At 57.6% G+C, this 18825-nt stretch overlaps 2 protein-coding genes across 4 annotated transcripts in view; one reads left to right on the top strand and one right to left on the bottom strand.

Moving 5' to 3' along the window:
- The window catches only part of SNED1 (sushi, nidogen and EGF like domains 1), a 79140-nt gene that overhangs the window by 52792 nt on the left and 7523 nt on the right, over nucleotides 1–18825 (top strand). Inside the window, exons 10-28 of the mRNA XM_049888705.1 lie at nucleotides 235–339; nucleotides 641–754; nucleotides 1968–2084; nucleotides 2657–2773; nucleotides 2945–3061; nucleotides 3141–3254; nucleotides 3556–3729; nucleotides 7681–7794; nucleotides 8191–8304; nucleotides 8682–8795; nucleotides 9963–10076; nucleotides 10365–10661; nucleotides 11173–11356; nucleotides 13024–13136; nucleotides 14020–14301; nucleotides 15029–15170; nucleotides 15284–15366; nucleotides 16705–16803; nucleotides 18499–18615. Of these exons, the coding sequence (XP_049744662.1) occupies nucleotides 235–339; nucleotides 641–754; nucleotides 1968–2084; nucleotides 2657–2773; nucleotides 2945–3061; nucleotides 3141–3254; nucleotides 3556–3729; nucleotides 7681–7794; nucleotides 8191–8304; nucleotides 8682–8795; nucleotides 9963–10076; nucleotides 10365–10661; nucleotides 11173–11356; nucleotides 13024–13136; nucleotides 14020–14301; nucleotides 15029–15170; nucleotides 15284–15366; nucleotides 16705–16803; nucleotides 18499–18615 (2631 nt within the window). The remainder of the gene's footprint in view (nucleotides 1–234; nucleotides 340–640; nucleotides 755–1967; nucleotides 2085–2656; nucleotides 2774–2944; nucleotides 3062–3140; nucleotides 3255–3555; nucleotides 3730–7680; nucleotides 7795–8190; nucleotides 8305–8681; nucleotides 8796–9962; nucleotides 10077–10364; nucleotides 10662–11172; nucleotides 11357–13023; nucleotides 13137–14019; nucleotides 14302–15028; nucleotides 15171–15283; nucleotides 15367–16704; nucleotides 16804–18498; nucleotides 18616–18825) is intronic.
- Nucleotides 4582–18825, bottom strand: part of MTERF4 (mitochondrial transcription termination factor 4) — a 29939-nt gene continuing 15695 nt past the window's right edge. Inside the window, exon 5 of one of the 3 annotated variants that reach the window (XM_049888703.1) lies at nucleotides 4582–5136. In XM_049888703.1, coding sequence (XP_049744660.1) covers nucleotides 5099–5136 — 38 coding nt within the window. In that variant the 3' untranslated portion in view covers nucleotides 4582–5098. Of the gene's footprint in view, nucleotides 5137–11351; nucleotides 12482–15087; nucleotides 16476–18825 lie in introns of those variants that run through there. The other 2 variants (XM_049888702.1, XM_049888704.1) reach the window with 2 other exon arrangements.

Here is an 18825-nt window from a genome sequence, read left to right on the forward strand (position 1 = left end):
CCTGAACCTGGCTGCCTGTCGGAGCCCTGGGTCCTGGGACATGAGGTCTCCAGGAGACACGTGGGGTGTGGCGTGGGGCCAGAAGTCACAGCCATGCCCTGCATGTGTAAGTGGGTGTGGTTATGTCCATGTGAAGGTATGTGTGTGAGAGGGTGTGGACACAGGGTTTTTATGGGAAGGTGGGCAGCAGCAGGGCAGGAGGGGTCATCCCATGGGAGCCCCCCTCTGTGGCAGGACTCTCCGACGACTGTGAATGCCGCAACGGAGGCAGGTGCCTGGGCGCCAACACCACCCTCTGCCAGTGCCCCCCAGGCTTCTTCGGGCTCCTCTGTGAATTTGGTAGGTGGCCAGACTGGAGGAGGGGCCCTTCCTGCCCTGTCCCTCAGCGTCCCCATAACTGGTATGGATGGGCAGGCAGACAGACAGGTGGACCAGCAAGTGAGCAAATGGGGCTTGGGCCTTGGGCCTTGGTCCACACTGCAGCTCCAGACCCTCGGCCACTGTCTCGCGTGACCCCCACCCCAGCAGGGCATCAGCCACACTGTGCCTGTACCTGGCCGCCCCTGTGGGGGCCCTGGGTCCTGGGACACGAGTCCCCGGAGACACGTGGGATGTGGGGTGGGGCTCCTCTTCTCTACAGAAGTCACGGCCACACCCTGCAACATGAACACCCAGTGCCCGGATGGGGGCTACTGCATGGAGTACGCTGGGAGCTACCTCTGCGTCTGCCACACGGACCACAACGCCAGCCACTGTGAGTGTAGCAGGCACAGTCAGGCACCAGGGACAGGGTGTTTCTGGGGGAACTGGATGGGGGCTCTGGAATCAGGGGCTTCTCCTGGCATCCCTGCCGATACGCAGCCAGAACGTGCAAATCCCTGAGCCACTGTCACCATCGGCAAAGGGGCTGGAGCATATGCTCACGGTGGAGAAGCTCTGTGGAAAGTGTGAAAGGCCGTGTGGGCTTTTCCTGAGCCCCTAGCATAAGCTAGTATGGTAATTAGCAATAAAAAATCAACTCATGGGGACCCCACCTGTGTCAGAGCAGAACTGTGCTCCATAGGGTTTTCAGTGGCTGATTGTTCAGAAGTAGACCACCAGGCCTCGTTCAAGACTAACCTTTTGGTTAGCAGCCGAGCACTTACCTGTTTGCACCACCTAGGAACATAATTAGTAGGTATAGTATGTAACTATGTAATTAAGTATAAAAGGGCCATGGTGGCTCAGTGGCAGAATCCTTGCCTCCCTGGGAGACCTGGGCCCATGAACATCAGGTGCAGGCACCAGCCCTCTGTCAGTGGAGACTCCTGTGTTGCTAGGATGCTGAGCAGGTGTCAGCGGAGCTCCCAGACTAAAACATGAGGAAGGAAGGCCTGGCGATCTCCTTCTGAAAACCAGGCAATGAGAACCTTGTGTGTCACAGGGGTCCTGTGCCGCTGTGCTGAGATAACCGTGAGTCAGGGGCCGGCTTGATAGCAGCTAAGAACAACAGTTAAATAAGTGTAATGTTTATCTGTTAATAATTAATATCAGTTAATACCGATTGCCTCCGTGGTATGTGGAAACCCTGGTGACGCAGTGGTTAAGAGTTCGGCTGCTAACCAAAAGGTTGGCAGTTGGAATCCACCAGGTGCTCCTTGGAAACTCTGTGGGGCAGTTCTCTACTCTGTCCTATAGGGTCATTATGAGTCGGAATCGACTCAAGGGCAGCAGGTTTGGGTTTGGTTTATGTAAAGTGCAACTATGAATGATAATGGCCATGATGGCAGGAAGAGGGAGGGTGAGCTCTGCAAGAATCACGAGAGACCCTGGCATGAGAAGGAGCGGGCCCACAGAGCCTACTCAAGTGGCCTTGGTTCCAGATGGGACAGCAGGGCGGGCCAGCAGGCGTGGTGCCTGTAGCCAGTGCCTGCCGCCTGTTCGGGAGGGCACGTGCTCCAGGACCACCCTCTGCCCCCCTCCCCCAGCCCTGCCTTCGCCCTGTGACTCAGACCCCTGCTTCAACGGAGGCTCCTGTGACGCCCATGACGACTCCTACACGTGCGAGTGCCCGCGCGGCTTCCACGGCAAGCACTGTGAGAAAGGTGCGGCGGCTGCCCCCACCCCGACCCGCGGCGCGTCAGCACCCTGGAGAGCGGCCGCCGCCCGGGAAGCCTGGGGCTCAGTTGACAGGCACTGCCCACCTTCTCTGAGCTCTGAGCTCTGAGCTCTGCCTGGTCCACCGCTGGGTCTGCTAGTCTCGCGGCCAGAGCCTCCCATTTAACGGCAGTGGTCCCTGCTCTGGTGTGTGGTGACACAGGCCTCCCTCCTGCTTTGCTTGAGCTCCTGCTCAGTATGTGTCCAACACGATTTAGAATCATTACACTAAATTCTACTTTTAATACGACTGTCTTCACCATGTTTGAGATCGGCTGGCTTTGCCCCTTGCTCCCTGGCCGCAGGTGACCAGCTGTGGAAGCTGGGCCTGGGTCTGTAGAGACCACCAAGTGCCCAGGACTAGGAAGGCCCCAGTGGAGCGTCGTGGGCTCTTCTGGGCGGGGAGGCTGGTCCTTGCTCACCCGCCCCCCGCCCTGTCTCTCTCTCTGCCTCTTGTCCCTCTCTCCCCATTTCTCTTTCTGTCCCTCTGTCTGTCCCTCTTCGTCTCTCTCCTCCACAGTCAGACCACGTCTGTGCAGCTCCGGGCCCTGCCGGAACGGGGGCACGTGCAAGGAGGCGGGTGGCGAGTACCACTGCAGCTGCCCCTACCGCTTCACCGGGAGGCACTGTGAGATCGGTATGTCCCCACGGGGCAGGGGCAGGCACCAGACTGGCCTGGGTGGAGTGAGGGGGGTGACAGACGGCGTCTGTGAAGGTCCTCGTGGAGGCGGTTTTGCTGGGGGTGTCACGGTCTGCAGGGTGGCCATGGGTGGGTGGGGGCAGCCCTGACCTGCACACTCTGCCCCAGGGAAGCCGGATTCATGCGCCTCGGCCCCTTGCCACAACGGCGGCACCTGCTTCCACTACATCGGCAAGTACAAGTGTGAATGCCCGCCGGGCTTCTCCGGGCGCCACTGCGAGACCGGTGAGGGCGCACAATGCTGGCCAGGGAAGGGGAGGCGGGCGGGGCCCGGCCGGCACCTTGACTCTCCGTATCCCTGCAGCCCCCTCCCCCTGCTTCCGGAGCCCGTGTTTGAACGGGGCCACCTGCGAGAACCTGGGCACAGATTTCTCCTGCCGCTGCCGAGCAGGGTTCACTGGACGCCGGTGCCAGGCAGGTGAGCACCAAGCATATGGGTGCAGTGGAGGACGGGACCCACCACATGCTGTCCTCATCCCTGTGGGGGGGCAGGCAGGGCTGGCCAGAAAGGAAGGAGGCCTGGGGCAACCAATGCCCGAAGTCAGGGCACCCACTTGCAGAGCTCTGTGGGAAGGGCAGTGTGGGGGCACACACAGGTGGGGGCAGGGGTCCCAGGCAGTCGTCCCACGGTGCATTCAGGGCACCCCCACCTGCAGAGCCCTGAGGGAAGGGTGGGGAGTAGGGGGAGGCCCCAGGCAAATGGTGCTGTGCTCCTGCAGAGGTGGACTGTGGGCCCCCCGAGGAGGTGGAGCACGCCACACTGCGCTTCAACGGCACCCGACCAGGCGCAGTGGCCCTTTACTCGTGCGACCACGGCTACATCCTGAGTGCCCCCAACCACACCCGTGTCTGCCAGCTGCAGGGGGTCTGGAGCGAGCCTCCCCAGTGCCACGGTGACTCTTGGGTCGAGGGCGGGGCGGGCATAGCTGGTGGGACCCAGGGCAGAGTCAGAAAGATCAGGGTTCAGCACCCCTACCCCATAGAAAGATGGAAGTAAAAGTATGGAAAAAAATTTATCAGGTGGCTACAAACCAAAATAAAACTGGTGTAGAAATGTCACTGCCAGGGAAAAGAGACTGCAAGGCTAAAGCAAGCCAGAGAGAATAGGCTGTAAGACAGAAACAAGCCATTCAGGATGCGGGGCGTTACTCTTAGTGATAAATGGTTCAGTTCAGCAATACAATCGTTATCAACGTTCAAGTATCTAACACAACAGCCCTAATCTAAAGCAAAAATTAACAGACGATGGAAGAAAATGACAAATCCATCGTAACAGTGAAAATTTAAAACCACCTCTCTCAATTAATGGCAGGTTAAGGAGTCCCCAAAAAACAGGAAAGACAGACAATTTGAACAACACAATTAACAGCCTGAGCTACTGGATAAAAACCAAAAAAACAAACCATTACTGTCAAGTCGATGCATGTAGAATTCTGCACCCAGCACTTAGCGAAGACAAATGCTTCTCAAGCTCAGTGGACTCATTTACAAAAACTGATAAGGTGTTTGGCCGTAAAGCAAGCCTTTTTGACAAATGTAAAAGATTAGGAACCATGCAGTTCTCACTCTCTGAACATAATTTAGTTACTACTAAGAAAATAAATTCTTAAATCTCCACGTTTGGAGTTTTTAAAGTTATTTTTAAATAATTGTGGGTCAAAAAAGAAATCATAATGGACAAAAATATATTTTTTAAAATTTTTATTGCGCTTTAAGTGAAAGTTTACAAGTCAGTCTCTCATACAAAAATTTATATACACCTTGTTATATACTCCTAATTGCTCTCCCCCTAATGAGACAGCACACTCCCTCACTCCACTCTCTCTTTTCGTGTCCATTCCTCCAGCTTCTGATCCCCTCTACGCTCTCATCTCCCCTTCAGACAGGAGCTGCCCACATAGTCTCATGTGTCTACTTGATCCAAGAAGCTCACTCTTCACCAGCATCTTTGTCTATCCCATTGTCCAGTCCAATCCCTGTCTGAAGAGCTGGCTTTGGGAATGGTTCTTGTCTTGAGCTAAATTGAAGATTTGGGGGCCATGACCAGCAGGGTCCTTCTAGTCTCAGTCAGACCATTAAGTCTGGTCTTTTTCCAAGAATTTGGGGTCTGCATCCCACTGCTCTCTTGGTGCCTCAGGGGTTCTCTGTTGTGTTCCCCGTCAGGGCAGTCATCAGTTGTAGCCAGGCACCATCTAGCTCTTCTGGTCTCAGGCTGATGTAGTCTCTGGTTCATGCGGCCCTTTCTGTCTCTTGGGCTCATAATCACCTTGTATCCTTGGTGGTGTTCATTCTCCTTTGCTCTGGGTGGGTTGAGACCAATTGATGCACCTTAGATGGCTGCTTGCTAGCGTTTAAGACCCCAGACGCCACTCTCCAAAGTGGGATGTAGAATGTTTTCTTAATAGATTTTATTATGCCAGTTGACTTAGATGTCCCCTGAAACCATGGTCCCCGAACCCCTGCTATGCTGGCCTTTGAAGCATTCAGTTTATTCAGGAAATTTTTGTTTTGGTTTAGTCCAGTTGTGCTGACCTCTCCTGTATTGTGTGTTGTCTTTCCCATCACCTAAAGTAGGTCTTATCTACTATCTAATTAATGAATACCCCTCTTCATCCCCCCTCCCTCCCCCGCATGTAACCATCAAAGAATATTTTCTTCTCTGTTTAAACTATTTCTCGAGTTTTTATAATAGTGGTCTTATACAATATTTGTCCCTTTGCAACTAATTTCACTCAGCATAATGCCTTCCAGGTTCCTCCATGTTATGAAATGTTTCACAGATTCATCACTGTTCTTTATTGATGCACAGCATCCCACCGTGTGAATATACCATAATTTATTTATCCATTCATCTGCTGATGGGCACCTTGGTTGCTTCCACCTTTTTGCTTTTGTAAACAGTGCTGCAGTGAACATGGGTGTGCATACATCTGTTCGTGTAAAGGCTCTTATTTCTCTAGGATATATTCCATGGAGTGGGATTGCTGGATCGTATATAAACATATTTTTAAATAAATAATAATAAGCACTTTATACATCAAACCATGTGTGATGCAGGAAAAGCAGTGTTTTGTGAGAAGTTATACCTTTAGATACCCATGTTGGAAAGAAGAGAAGTTCAAAATTAATGAGCCACATTTCCTACTCCAGAAATTAAGAAATGATACTAAGGAAAATAAAAGGAAAAGCAATAAAGAGCTGTATTTAATGAAACAGAAATCAAGGATAGATAAAAAAAAGGTCAACAAAGGTATAATTAATTATTTGAAGAGCATAATACAACAGACAAACCTCCATCAAGACTCATCAAAAAAACAAAGAGCAAAAATAAAAACCTTTAAAAATGAAAAGGGGACATAACTACAGATACAGCAGAGACTAAAAGGATAAAGGAATATTACCAACAACTCTATACAAATAAATTTAAAACCTTAGGAGAAAGGAACATAGTATTCATAGAAAAATATAAGTGACCAAAAGTGACTCAAGGAAAAATAGAAAGCCCGCATAACCCTGTTAACTATTTAGAGAAACTGAGGCTGCGGTTAAAACGTTTTCTCACAAAGAAAGACCAGGCCCAGATGACTTTACAGGTAAATCCTACCAAACTACCAAGAAACAGATCATTTCAGTATTGTCCAAACTCTTCTAGAGAGTAGAAAATAAAAAGTATGTGCCAACCTACTCTCTGAGGTTAGTATAACTTGATACCAAAACCAGATATAGACAGTAGAAAAAAGGAAAATTATGGGTCCAATAAGCACATGAACATAGATGCAGAAATAAAAAAAAATTAGTCTAATGGTGGCTGCAACAATGTACTCAAGCATAACAACGATTGTGAGGTTGGGGCAGGACCGGGCAGCGTTTCGTCTGTTGTGCACGGGGTAGCTATGAGTCGGAACTGACTGGACGGCACCTGACAACAGCAGTCTAACAGTCTATGAAGATGATATGCACCATGTTAGGGTTGCAAGGACAGTATGATGTTACAAAATCTACTACATTAACCGATTATAGGAGAAAAAACCATGTAAGACTCAATAAACGCAGACAGTGCATTTGGTAACGTTCATAAATTCTTAGCAAACAGAATAAAACATACTTCCTTATCTGGATAAAAGTAACATGACACCCACACCTCTAATACAACATGTGATCAAGTAAAGCAGGACTTATTGAGGGCTGAAAAGGGAGACGTAGAAGAGCCCGCACAATCCCAGGTGTTCCGTACCCCACAGAGAGGTGTACCTAAGCTGACCGCGGCAGGCTGGGTGCTGACCGCGGCAGGCTGGGTGCTGACCGCGGCAGGCTGGGTGCTGACCGCGGCAGGCTGGGTGCTGACCGCGGCAGGCTGGGTGCTGACCGCGGCAGGCTGGGTGCTGACCGTGGCAGGCTGCGTGCTGACCGCGGCAGGCTGCGTGCTGACTGTGGCAGGCTGGGCGCACCCTGTGAAGCCCTCCAGTAGAGAGGGAGCCTGCCCAGAACACTACATAGTTACAGAGGGACAAACAACACAGGCCGCATCTAGAGAACCCTGGGACAAAGAGTCTCCTGATTCCTGTTAGAGAAAATAGAGCCCTGGTAGCACAGTGGTTAAGTGCTCAGCTGCTAACCAAAAGGTCAGCAGTTCGAATCCACTAGCCACTCCTTGGAAACTCTATGGGGCAGTTCTACTCTGTCCTATAGGGTCGCTATTAGTCAGAATCTACTCGACAGCAATGGGTATTTCTGTTTAATTGACTCCTTAAAACAAAACTAATTTGTGTTCATTTGAGCCTGGCCTCGAGCCACTGCCCCTGATAATCAACACCTTGCTTCCCTCCCGGCTTGACCCCCTGCAGAAGTCAATGAGTGCCAGTCTCAGCCTTGCTTGCATGGGGGCTCCTGCAAGGATGGCGTCTCGGGATACCTGTGCCTCTGCAGCACAGGGTATGAAGGCATCCACTGTGAGCAGGGTGAGTCCCGGCCCTTGCTGGCCACGGCCCGCAGGGTAGGCATAGGCAGCTGGGGAAGGGCCTCAGGTCTCCATGGCATTATGGCCAGCCACAGCTCTCCTCGTGCCGGTCTGCCTGGGACTGCAGGCTGGGCACTGGGCTGACCTCAGACCATTCCTGCTGCCTCCAGCCAACTCTGGCCTCCGAGAAAGAGTCGTGAGGCAGGGAGGGAGGGGGCCCCCCATGCCAGGCCCTCATGCCTTCCTAGGGCTCTAAGCCATGCGACCAGACCCCAAGCCTGGGCCATCAGGCAGGGTGTGTAGGCAGCCTGGGCTGGGTGGGCTCCAGCCAGGCATGTGGGAGGCCAGTCCCTGCAGGTGGTGGGGATGTGTGGGCAGCCTTGTGTCCTGTCTGCAGAGACTGACGAGTGTGCAGCACAGCCCTGTCGGAACGGGGGCTCCTGCAGGGACCTCCCAGGGGCCTTCCTCTGCCAGTGCCCCACAGGGTTCCTCGGGGTCCACTGTGAGACAGGTAAGGGCTCCCTCAGTGGGCCCCTGCCTGCAGCTGGCCCCCAACTCACACCTTCCAGTGCCCTGGGACACCCCAACACCCTGGGCGCTGCAAGTGTGTTTTCTATACACACAGAGCCTGGGCCTCAGGGGAGGGGACCCTGCACTCCTGCGGGGCAGGCTGCCTGGAGAGGGAGCCCAGAGGGAACCAGGGAGGGAGGCAGGTTGCTGTCTAGTCCCACCCATAAGCACGCCCGGGGCACCTCCTGCCCCGCCCTCCTGGTCTGTTTCTCGCCTCCCCTCCCTTCTTCCCGCTCTCCTCTCCTCCCTCCCCCAGACCCCCTGCGGCCCCCCGCCCCTGCGAGGTGCTGACTCTTCGGCTCTCTGGGTGTTCTCCAGAGGTGGATGCCTGCGACTCCAGCCCCTGTCAGCACGGAGGTGCGTGTGAGAATGATGGTGGGGCCTACCTATGTGTCTGCCCCGAGGGCTTCTTCGGCTACCACTGCGAGACAGGTAGGGCAGGAGGACGCAGGCCAGCCGCTTGCTCACCTGCTCGTCCTGAGACCCCTTCCTGGCCCTCGCCCATCTGGCCCCCTGTGACGGCCCCTTTCAGGCCCCGCTGTCCTTCCAGCCCCTCTGCACTTCTCTGTCCCCCTACCCGCAGGGTGGGCAGGAGCTGAGGTGGAGGGAAACGCTGCCCTCCCCACTCTGAGCCCCAACGCCACTATGCTGGGCCAACCACAAGGGCGGCATGGCTCAGGCCGGAACTCGGCTCCTGTGAGCTCAGCTCCACAGAACAGGCTGCCACGGTGTAAAGGCCATCCAGTACAATGGAGCTGAGTAACGGGTCACAGATAACTGCAATCTGAGGGTGAAACAAACTGGCGCAATGCAGCATAAGACGGATACAGAGCTACGTGCAGTCAGAATGGCGCTCAGTGTTAGGAAAGACACTGCCCGCAGGGGATGGGCTGCTAGACGGGGTCGGCTAGTGGGGGTGAGGGCTGGGGAAAGGCCAGAGGCCATCCATGTGGCTGCAACCCTCTGGGAGGACACCTGAAGACTTCCCAGTACTATAGTCTCATTGCACCAGCCTGGGGGCACGCGGGGCCAGATCGCTTCACTCAGCTGCCAGGCTGGGAGGTGGGGTCCCCACCTCACTGTGAGCACAGAGGCTTAGGGCTCTGACAGTGATGAGGGACCCAGGGGCTCACCATCGCCCGCCCACCTGGAGAGCCAGGTGCTGACAGTGACAAGGGGCTGCTGCCGCCAGCCCACCCAGAGGACTCACTGGTTGTTACAAGTGTTTGCTGAGGCGACAGCAAGAACAAGGGAGATCAGGCCTGGCCCCACACCCCCAGCTTTGGTGCTCCGAAGAGGCTGGCCAAGCTTCGCACCCCCTGCCCACGCTGTGCTCACAGCACCCCAAATCGCCCTCTGCCAGGGCACCAAGGCGACCGCCCACCCCTGGAGGAGGGCACAACTGCGTGCCCTCCTCCCCACTGCCCAGCAAGTGCTGACCAGTGCCAGCATCACCGCACCCACCAAGGTGACCCTGCCACCCCACAGAGCCGCAGAGCAGGAGGACCCAGCACACCCAGGATCAAGGACCCGGTGGGGTGGGGGCACCTGGTGAGCTGCCTCCAGCACTCACAATGCTCCCCCGCACTGTCCCCACAGCAAGTGATCCCTGCTTCTCCAGCCCCTGTGGGGGCCACGGGTACTGCCTGGCCAGCAACGGATCCCACAGCTGCACCTGCAAAGTGGGCTACACGGGCAAGGACTGTGCCAAAGGTGAGGCACAGCACCCCACGTGGTGCCCCTTCCCCCCACTGCCATGAGCAGGGAGGGTGGGGCTGCGGTCCCCAGGTGAGCACTGCTCTCGGCCACAGATGTGGGTGTGGGAACCTCCCCTCAGAAAGCACATAGGCGGACCGGGGAACAGCCCACTTGGGGTGATGAGAGGGTCCCATCCCCCTCACCCAGCGTCCCCAGGCCCAGTAGCGGCTAGGGATGCCTGCCTGGGGGACCAGGCTTCTACCACAGCTGACCACGCCCCCCTGTTTGGCTGGTACCCTGAAGAGCTCCTCCCGCCAACGGGCCTCAAGGTGGAGCGTGTAGAGGAGAGCGGGCTGTCCATCTCCTGGCTCCCGCCCGACGGCCCGGCAGCCCAGCAGATGCTGGATGGCTACGCGGTCACCTACACCCCAGCCGATGGTGCCTTCCGCCGCACAGACTTCGTGGACCGTGGCCGCTCGGCCCACCAGCTGCGAGCCCTGGCAGCCGGTCGGGCCTACAGCATCTCCGTGTTCTCTGTCAAGCGTAACGCCAACAACAAGAACGACATCAGCCGGCCTGTGGTGGCGCTCATCCGCACACGTGAGTCCTTTGGCCACCGTGTCCTGAGACCCCAAAAGGAGCCCTGACCAACCCTGAGGTGGGTGGAGAGCTGATGTGCCGGGAGGCTGTCTGCTGCAGGGTCTGTATCGGGTGGGTGGAGCAGGGAGGTGAAGTGATGGGGGGAAAGGAAGACCAGCCCCTCCCCATCCTCCAGAGCCGGGTCTCCAGGAGACGGACGTGTGGTGCAGGGTCCAGGGTCTGCTCTCCATCTCTGAGGAGCCAGGATGTGTGGGGACTGAGCCCCCGTGCCCTCCCTGGTCCACCTGAGGACTCCCACCCCTCCTTGGGCCCAGAACGCCCCCAACCATTCCCTGTTAGCAATGAAGGAAGTAGACATCTAGGACAGAAGAGAGAGGGGACTCTCCGGAATCCCCTGGAATGTGGCAGAGTCACATCTGCGCCTCCTCTCAGACTGGCTAACGTCCTGCACCCCACTCTCCCTTAAGGAGTAGGGGTGCCAGTGCTGGCTAAGCAACCCCGTGTTCCCCAGGCCCCCGCCCCGTTGAGGGCTTTGAGGTCACCAACGTGACAGCCAACACCATCTCTGTGCGCTGGGCTCTGCACCGGATCCGCCATGCCACAGTCAGCAAAGTCCGAGTGTCCATCCGGCACCCCGAGGCCGGTGGGGACCAGTCCACCGACCTGGACAGGAGTACGGACAAGTTCACGTTCGGGTAAGAGGCGACACTACGGGTGGGGTGGGCCCTCTGCGGGGGCCAGGGCCTTGGAAGCCACGCCCCTCCAACTGGGAGCTCAAAGCCCCAGTAGCCTAGGCCCCTACAGCCATGGTCGGGGAGGAGGATCCTCCCGTCTCTGCCAGGCTGCGGTGGGCTCCTCTGTCTGCCGGCTGTCCTTGCCCCCAGCCCTGCCTTGAGGAACAAGTTCATGTACCCACAGATACCCAGCAGGTGGAGGTGAGACATCTGACATGCCACCTGGTCCCCAGGGGTCTCCCTCCTGCTCTGCCTGGTCTCAGGGCTGCATAAGGAGCAAGTGCTAGAGACAGGGAGCACTCTAAAACTCCAGGGTTCAGATGTGAGAAGATCAGCACCCCCACCCCTGCCAGCAGAGATCATGGGAGCACTTGACGCTTGGAGACCACACGTGAGGGTCCAGGTCAGATGCCGTGTCTGTAGAAGAAAAGCCTAGAGGTTTTCAAATTTGAGTCCTGTCAGCACCTTTCAAAGGGAAAAATACTAGGAACCTCACCCTGTGCTGCTGAATCAACTCTGACTCATAGCGACCATACAGGACAGAGTGGAATTGCTCCATAGGGTTTCCAAGGCTGCAATCTTTATGGAAGCAGAGCAGCTGGTGTGTTTGAACTGCCAACCTTTCGGTTAGCAGCTGAGCACTTAACCACTGTGCCGCCAGGGCTCCTGGGGACCCCTAGGATTGCCTGAAGTCTATTTTGATGTTCGGATATCATGTTCAAACCTTATATAAAGTATATAAGCCTCTCATACTAAGTTATTACAAAGTAAACACAAACAGAAGCACAAAATAAATGACATTCGAATCAACATCAGTCATTCAAAATACCTGCTGGTAGAAACAGAAGCTTCAGATTTAATGGCTCCTGTGGCGAAGCTCAGGTTTCAATCTGAAAACCCAGCTGGATCCCTGGGGTCCATATACACCCCAGGCTCCTGTGACGGACTGACCCCTGTGGGCAGGTTGTCAGCCAGAGAGGAAGTTCTGGCCTCTTCTCAGAGTGGTCAGGGGGTGCAGGATGGACAGATGTGAGTGGGGAAGCCGGGCTCGAGGCTGAGGGGACACAATGCCCCGGATTCTGGGGCCTGCAGAGCAAATACGGCACAGGTTAAGATCTCCACGGAAACTCAGGCCAGCTCAACGGGAACGTCTCAGCGGGTCCGGCTCAGAGTAGCCCCTGATCATGGCCCTGAGGGGGTAGGGAGTCCAGAAGGCAGCCCCGCAGGGTGGCTCAGGGGAAGGAAGGTGGCAGGGTGGTCATGCCTCCCCCTGCCTGAGCCCTGCCCTCTGCACTTTTCTACTTTGCAGATGCACCAGGGACGCGTCTTTCCGAGCTCGTAGCCCTCTCTCTGGCCGGGTGTCAGCTGTGCCAGGCCGGGCTCGCTTGCCTCTAAGGGTGTCAGACTTTTCATGATTTACATCCTACTCACTTCCAAACAATGGCGTGGGTTGGGGCGGGGGGGAGTGGGCTTAGGATAAAAACACAAATAGGACCCGGGGGCACTTGGCCACATTTACCCTTCCCCAAGGTGGCCTCCCTGTGGTCACACCCTCCTCCAGGCAGCCAGTGCTGGACACAAAGGCCCCGAGACCTTCCTATCATCTTCCTTCACCTCCCTCCCTGCAGGGCCCTGCTGCCAGGAAAGAAGTACACCATCCAAGTGGTCACCCTGAGCGGGCTCGGGCCAGGGGAGCACCCCACTGAGAGTCTGGCCACCACCCCACTGCATGTGTGGACCCGTGAGTACAGCAGGGTGGCCTCTGGGCCACGCAGAACCTTCTAGAAGCTCTGCACTCCCAGCATCCCTCAGTCTCCTCAGTGTGGCCATATTAGAAACCAGCCCTGGGCTGAGAGCACCAAGAAACACTGGGACATCCCCAGGTCTCCCCCACTCTGGGTACAGGTGGGGAGGGCACAAAGTACAGGGACAGCTGTCCAGGGCAGCCTTCTGCCTTGGCTTGCGCCCAGCACCCCAGTCCTGATGGCTCCTCCATGAGGCCCTCTGACTTGACAGGTGACCACTGGGGGAGAGTGCAGGAGCCTGGGTGGGTGAGGACACCCGTGGCCCACTCTGGACTAGGCTCCAAGGGGTCGTGGGCAGGGAAGAGAAGAGCCCCGTTGCCTGCCATGTCCTCTCCAACTCACAACTAGTGGGAGGGGCAAGTGGTGGGAGGGATGGGTGGGTCTGCAAGGTGTGGGGCTGCAGCAGGGCCTCGCCCAGGGGCACCGTCCCCTTGTGGTAACTTGGACACTGCCCCCCTGGGGGAAGGAGGTCAGCCCAGCTCAAGTCTCACCTAGACCCCAAAGCACTGGGACCCCAGGCCCAGCCTTTCTAGCCCACCCCCAATCTACACCCAGAGCAACAGGAGTCGCTATAAGGGTGCTGCAGGCCAGGCTCCACCCTGCCGCCCCAGCTTCGCCACCCCCCGAACTGAGGGCAGCCTCTAGCCCTGACCCGCTCTCCAGACCCTTGTCAGCAAGCCCTCCCACGAGTGCCAGGAACTTGAGCGTGCTGGTTCACTAGATTTGGCTTCTCGCGGTCCATTTCAGCCTCTGAAGTGTGTCCTCGTGAAGAGCTGGTCCCCACACTCCACCCTCAGCCTCCACCTGTGCCTTGTCTAGGGCCCCTGCCTCCAGCAAACCTGACGGCGGCCAGGGTCACAGCCACCTCTGCCCACGTGGTCTGGGATGCTCCCTCCCCGGGTACCGTGCTGGAGGCCTATGTCATCAATGTGACCACCAACCAGAGCACCAAGAGCCGCTACATCCCCAACGGGAAGCTGGCATCCTACACGGTTCGCGACCTCACGCCTGGGCGGCGCTACCAGCTCTCAGTGACAGCGGTGCAGAGCACAGAGGAGGGCCAGATACACAGCGAGCCTGCCCACCTCTACATCATCACCTGTACGTGGGATGCCTTGGAGGGGGGTGACCCTACGCAAGGGCTGCAGGGGAAGGCGCATGAGGGAAGCCAGTGCTGGGGGAGGGGGAGCTGCTGGGGCCACCCAGGACTCAGGGTCCTCCCCTACCTGGACAGGCATGAGGCCGGTGCAGGGTCTGGGGGGAGCAGGGACCCCGAGCTGGCAGACGGGGGCCCAAGGTCACCCCCCCACAAGCATGCTAGTGTCGCCCTGAGCTGTCGCTGTCCCCTGCGCCTCCCTGACGAGCTGACCTGTGGAGGTGCACTCGCTGCTGTCAGACCCTCTTCCCTCGGGGCTGCCGACTGGACAGCGTAGGGCTTCACAGCATCCAGTGGTCTCGGTCTCAGTCTCAGGATGAGGGGTGAAAGTAGGGGGCACCCTGGGTGAAGGGCCTGCCCTGACTCACAGAGGAGCCACCTGCACTGGGAGTGTGTCCTGGGTCCACACAGACCGCCTCTGAGTACCCCGGACCAGATCCTCAGGACAGGCCATGCCATACTGATGGAGGACCTGGGCTTGGAGGGAGGTGGGAAGCTAGGACCCGCACCAGACTCCGCCCAGCAAGAATGTGGGTGACTTCTTCCTGACCACAGCAGTGGGCAGGGCAACATCCAGGCTCCCGTGAAAGCTGCAGCCCACCCTCCCTGGTGTGCACGGCCCCCTGTGATTCTTCACCTCAGCACCGATGCCCTCCGTTTCCTCACCCACAGCCCAGAGAGACAGCACCGACAGACGCTGGCACCAGGGCGGGCACCCCCGGGTGCTCAGAAATAGACCCCCCCCAGCGCACCTGCCGGAGCTGCGCCTACTCGGCGACCGAGGCACCCCCGTAACACCAACCCAGCCCCCCAGGTACAGATCAGCCGCCCGCTCACTGGGGCCACCAGTGCGGTAGCCACTGCTCTGAGGTGGCTGCAGGTGGCCAAGCAGGATGCTCAGGCCTTGGTGGCCCCACCCCCTGGCAGGTTCTCTGAGCTGGTGGACGGCAGAGGACGTGTGAGCGCCAGGTTCAGCAGCCTGCTCAGCAAGTCAGTCACCATGAGAGCACGTGAGTGTCCCCCCCACGTGCCTCACGGCCATCCACCCAGCTCATCCCCACGGTGAGAAATCCTGGACTCAGGCTGCCCCAGTGCCAACTCAAACCCGGCCACATGCACAGGACCCAGCCTCGTGAGGACAGCACAGGCCGCTACTCTCGGGAGGGTGAAGCACAGGCTGCTGGCAGGCATGCTGGGGATCAAAGGCAGAACGCTCACGTCGGCTGCTCGCCCTGCTATGGAGTCAAGCTCACTTGGCAGCACTGGGCGGGAGGGCACAGGGTGGCCTCTTTCTCTGCTACTGAAGTGGGGTCCCTGGACCAGCAGCACCGGGGAGGGCTGAGCGGTGGGCTCAGAACTGTCTGAACAAGGCCCGGGTGACCCTCCCCTACTGCAGTCTGAGAAGAGAGTGTCCACTGTGAGGGGCCGTTCTTGTGTGTAGGGATGAGCCTTTGGGGTAGAATTGTGCCCCGGTCTGAGCTGGCTGGCTGCCTAGCTTGGTTCTGCCCTCCTGGATGAGTGATGGCCTACATCACGGTGCATCAAGCCACTGTGAGGCACCCAAGCTGATGGGCAGAGATGCCTGGCCTTGCTCACCTGACTCACCAGGTGAGGGAGGGGGTGTGGAGCCTACCCCTGGCAGGTCTCCCTGCGATGCCTGAAAGGCAGCCCAGGCCACAAGGTGGCTCCAGGGGCTGAAGACCTGGGGAGGGGACAGGGCCTTGCTCTCACCTGGAAGGCCAGGTGCTGACTTCATGAAACTGACTGAAAGCTAGTAACTCAGCTAACGAACAAAGCATTCCCCAGGCTCAGAAAGAACGGGGGTGTGCACAAAGAGGGAGACAGGGCGGGGCGGGGGGGGGGTCCAGCGGAATGGGGGGGCAGAGCCACTGGAGCAGATGAAGTGGGGAGGGCTGCAGCTGGGGGGCCCAGGATGCGGCCTGTGGAGGGACAGGCAGGTAGGAGGGAAGGAGGGCACGTGGTCCCCAGGAAGCAGGCGTGGAGGGTGGGACATGGTGCTGGACAGTGTGGAGCAGCTGCCGTCGAGCAGGACGATGTCTGTGGAGAGTCAGGGTGGGCTGTTAGGCCCCAGGTGGCTTCACCAGCAGCTTTGGTGGCCCTGGAAATGGAAGGGCAACCTCTGGTGTGGTCAGTGGAGGGGGAGGGCTGGGCCCAGAAGGAGAAAAGTGCTGGTTCAACGAGGGTGGGAGGGCCCATGCCAGGCCAGGCTGGGCTGTGACAGGACGGGTACACCTGGGTCCTGAAGCAGAGAAGACACTCAGGGTGGCCCTCTTCCTGGTCTCGACACAGCCGGCCCCCGGTGACCACTTGTGGCCTGTTCCTCCTAGAACCCACAGCCCCAGCTCAGCTCGAGAACCCAGAGGAGGCCCCTGAGCCCACGAGCCCGGCCCTGCAGCTGTCGGAGCGTAGCGACAAGGAGCGTGACCGTAAGTCTGGGTGAACTGAATTCAGGGCAGCCAGATAACTGGTGGGGGACTTCCTAGCCAGTGAGTGACAGAACCAGATGCCCCACCCAGTGAAACAAGGACCTTTATCAGTGGTCACTGATGGCTGCGGGCACCACCAGGGGCAAAGCCTGAGGCGCCCCCTCATGCTGACGGTGGTCAATCCTGGCATCACCGACGGGACGCAGTGTCATCACGTGCCTTCTGAGGGGCAGGGGCGGGGGCACAGCCACCACCTGTGATACAGTCCTGCAGAGAACACCTGGACCTGAATCTTAGCAAGCCCCCGCGCTAGTGACCAGTCACAGGAAACAAGGGAACGCACAGACAGTGCCACGAGTTAGCATGAGTCAAATCAGGAGAAGGACCGATGACAAGCTTCCTCATTAAGAGGTGAGGAACAAGAGACCTGGAGTTAGATCACAAGAGGCAGTGAGTGGACCCTGTGTCAACCCTAATTAGATCAGACCAACTGTAATACAACGTTTTTCAGACCAACAGGGAAAACTGAACACAGCCCGGGACTCCTTAGGATATCGGGCAGCTGCTGTTAATGCTGTGACGAGAGCATTAGGGTTAAGAGACCTTCAAATCTTTGCCTCTTAAATACGTGCTGCCTTACAGATGAAATGGTGTCTGTGATGGGCTCTCAAATTCTTTAGCAAGAGACAGGAAAATGGATATAGAACAACAGGACTGGCAGGGTGCTGATCATGGCTGAAGCTGAGTGATGGTCCACGGGCTTCAGGCTCTTTGTGGTTTTGAACATTTTCTTACCAAGAAGTGTTTTAAGGTCCACGCTCACCGTGAGCACACACACAGTCCAGAGGACGGTGGAGGGAAAAGAGAGGAAAAGCAAAGAGACGTAGTGAAGGAACGAGGCACACAGCCCCCAGGAAGCTCTTGGGAGCCCTCTGAGGAGTTGGCTAGGGAGGGGGCAGAGGGAAAGACCGGCCCTTCTGGAGCACCGTCTGTGGTGGGGGCATGCACGAGTCTCACTCTTCTGTGTCTCAGGATTTTTAAAGTTAAGAACTGAAATGAGTGTCTTGGCGAAGCTGGGAGGACAGAATAGACTCTAGGGGAGCCCACCCCCAGCTCAGCCACTGGCTGCTCCTGCCCCTCATTACCCTTCATTCAGTGCAGGGGTGACAGTGGCTTTGGGCACTAGGGGTCCGACACTTCTACACACAGGACAGCGGCCCAGGAAAGGGAGGCAGCCTCAGGCTGGGGACCATGAGGGGGGACCCAGCCCCAGAGGCAGGCGGTGCTGGGACAGGCACTGAAGGACAAGTCCTCCACACACGGCTCTCTGCAGGGAAGAGGGGGGTGATGGCATTCTGAGCGAAGCAGGGGGCAGGCTGGGGTGTCCCCTGAAGGTGGTCAAACACTGTCCAGAACCTAAGCTGCAGGCAGGGCCCGGGACTGAGCATCAGGGGAACTGCCCACCCTCCCTTCTTCCTTCCATTCTCCTTCCCAGTCCGCCCACACTCCCTTCATGGGGTCAAGGCCAGCACTCTCTCATTGCCTGCAATGGGCACCGTGGGAGAGAAGGAGGGACCGCGTGTGTGGCCACCTCCCTCGAGCCATGGCAACTCCTCCTCTGAGGGCCCGGCTCACGCGCGGCCACATCAGCAAGCATCTGCGGGCCCTGACTGGCCCACATGGCTCTGTTTCCAGAGGGCTCCAGGAACTGCTCAGAAAACCCATGTCAGAACGGGGGCACCTGTGTGCCTGGCACCGACACCCACAGCTGCACCTGCAGCCCAGGCTTCAAAGGCCGGCGCTGTGAGCTGGGTGAGTGGAGAACTAGACCTTTTGCCCCCAGACCACTGAGTGGGTGCCTCAGACTCCCACTACCAGGATGTAACTGCACCCATGCAGCCTTACAAGCTGCCTCCCTGCTGGTCGGGCCTGGATGGGGTGAGCATCCACGAGCTCCAGCAGCTACGGAGATACACGTGGACCCCAGGGCCTCAGCCCGAGGCACCAGGATGCTGGGGGTCC

The sequence above is a fragment of the Elephas maximus genome, chromosome 6 (genome assembly GCF_024166365.1).
Source record: "Elephas maximus indicus isolate mEleMax1 chromosome 6, mEleMax1 primary haplotype, whole genome shotgun sequence".
Lineage (NCBI taxonomy): Eukaryota > Metazoa > Chordata > Mammalia > Proboscidea > Elephantidae > Elephas > Elephas maximus.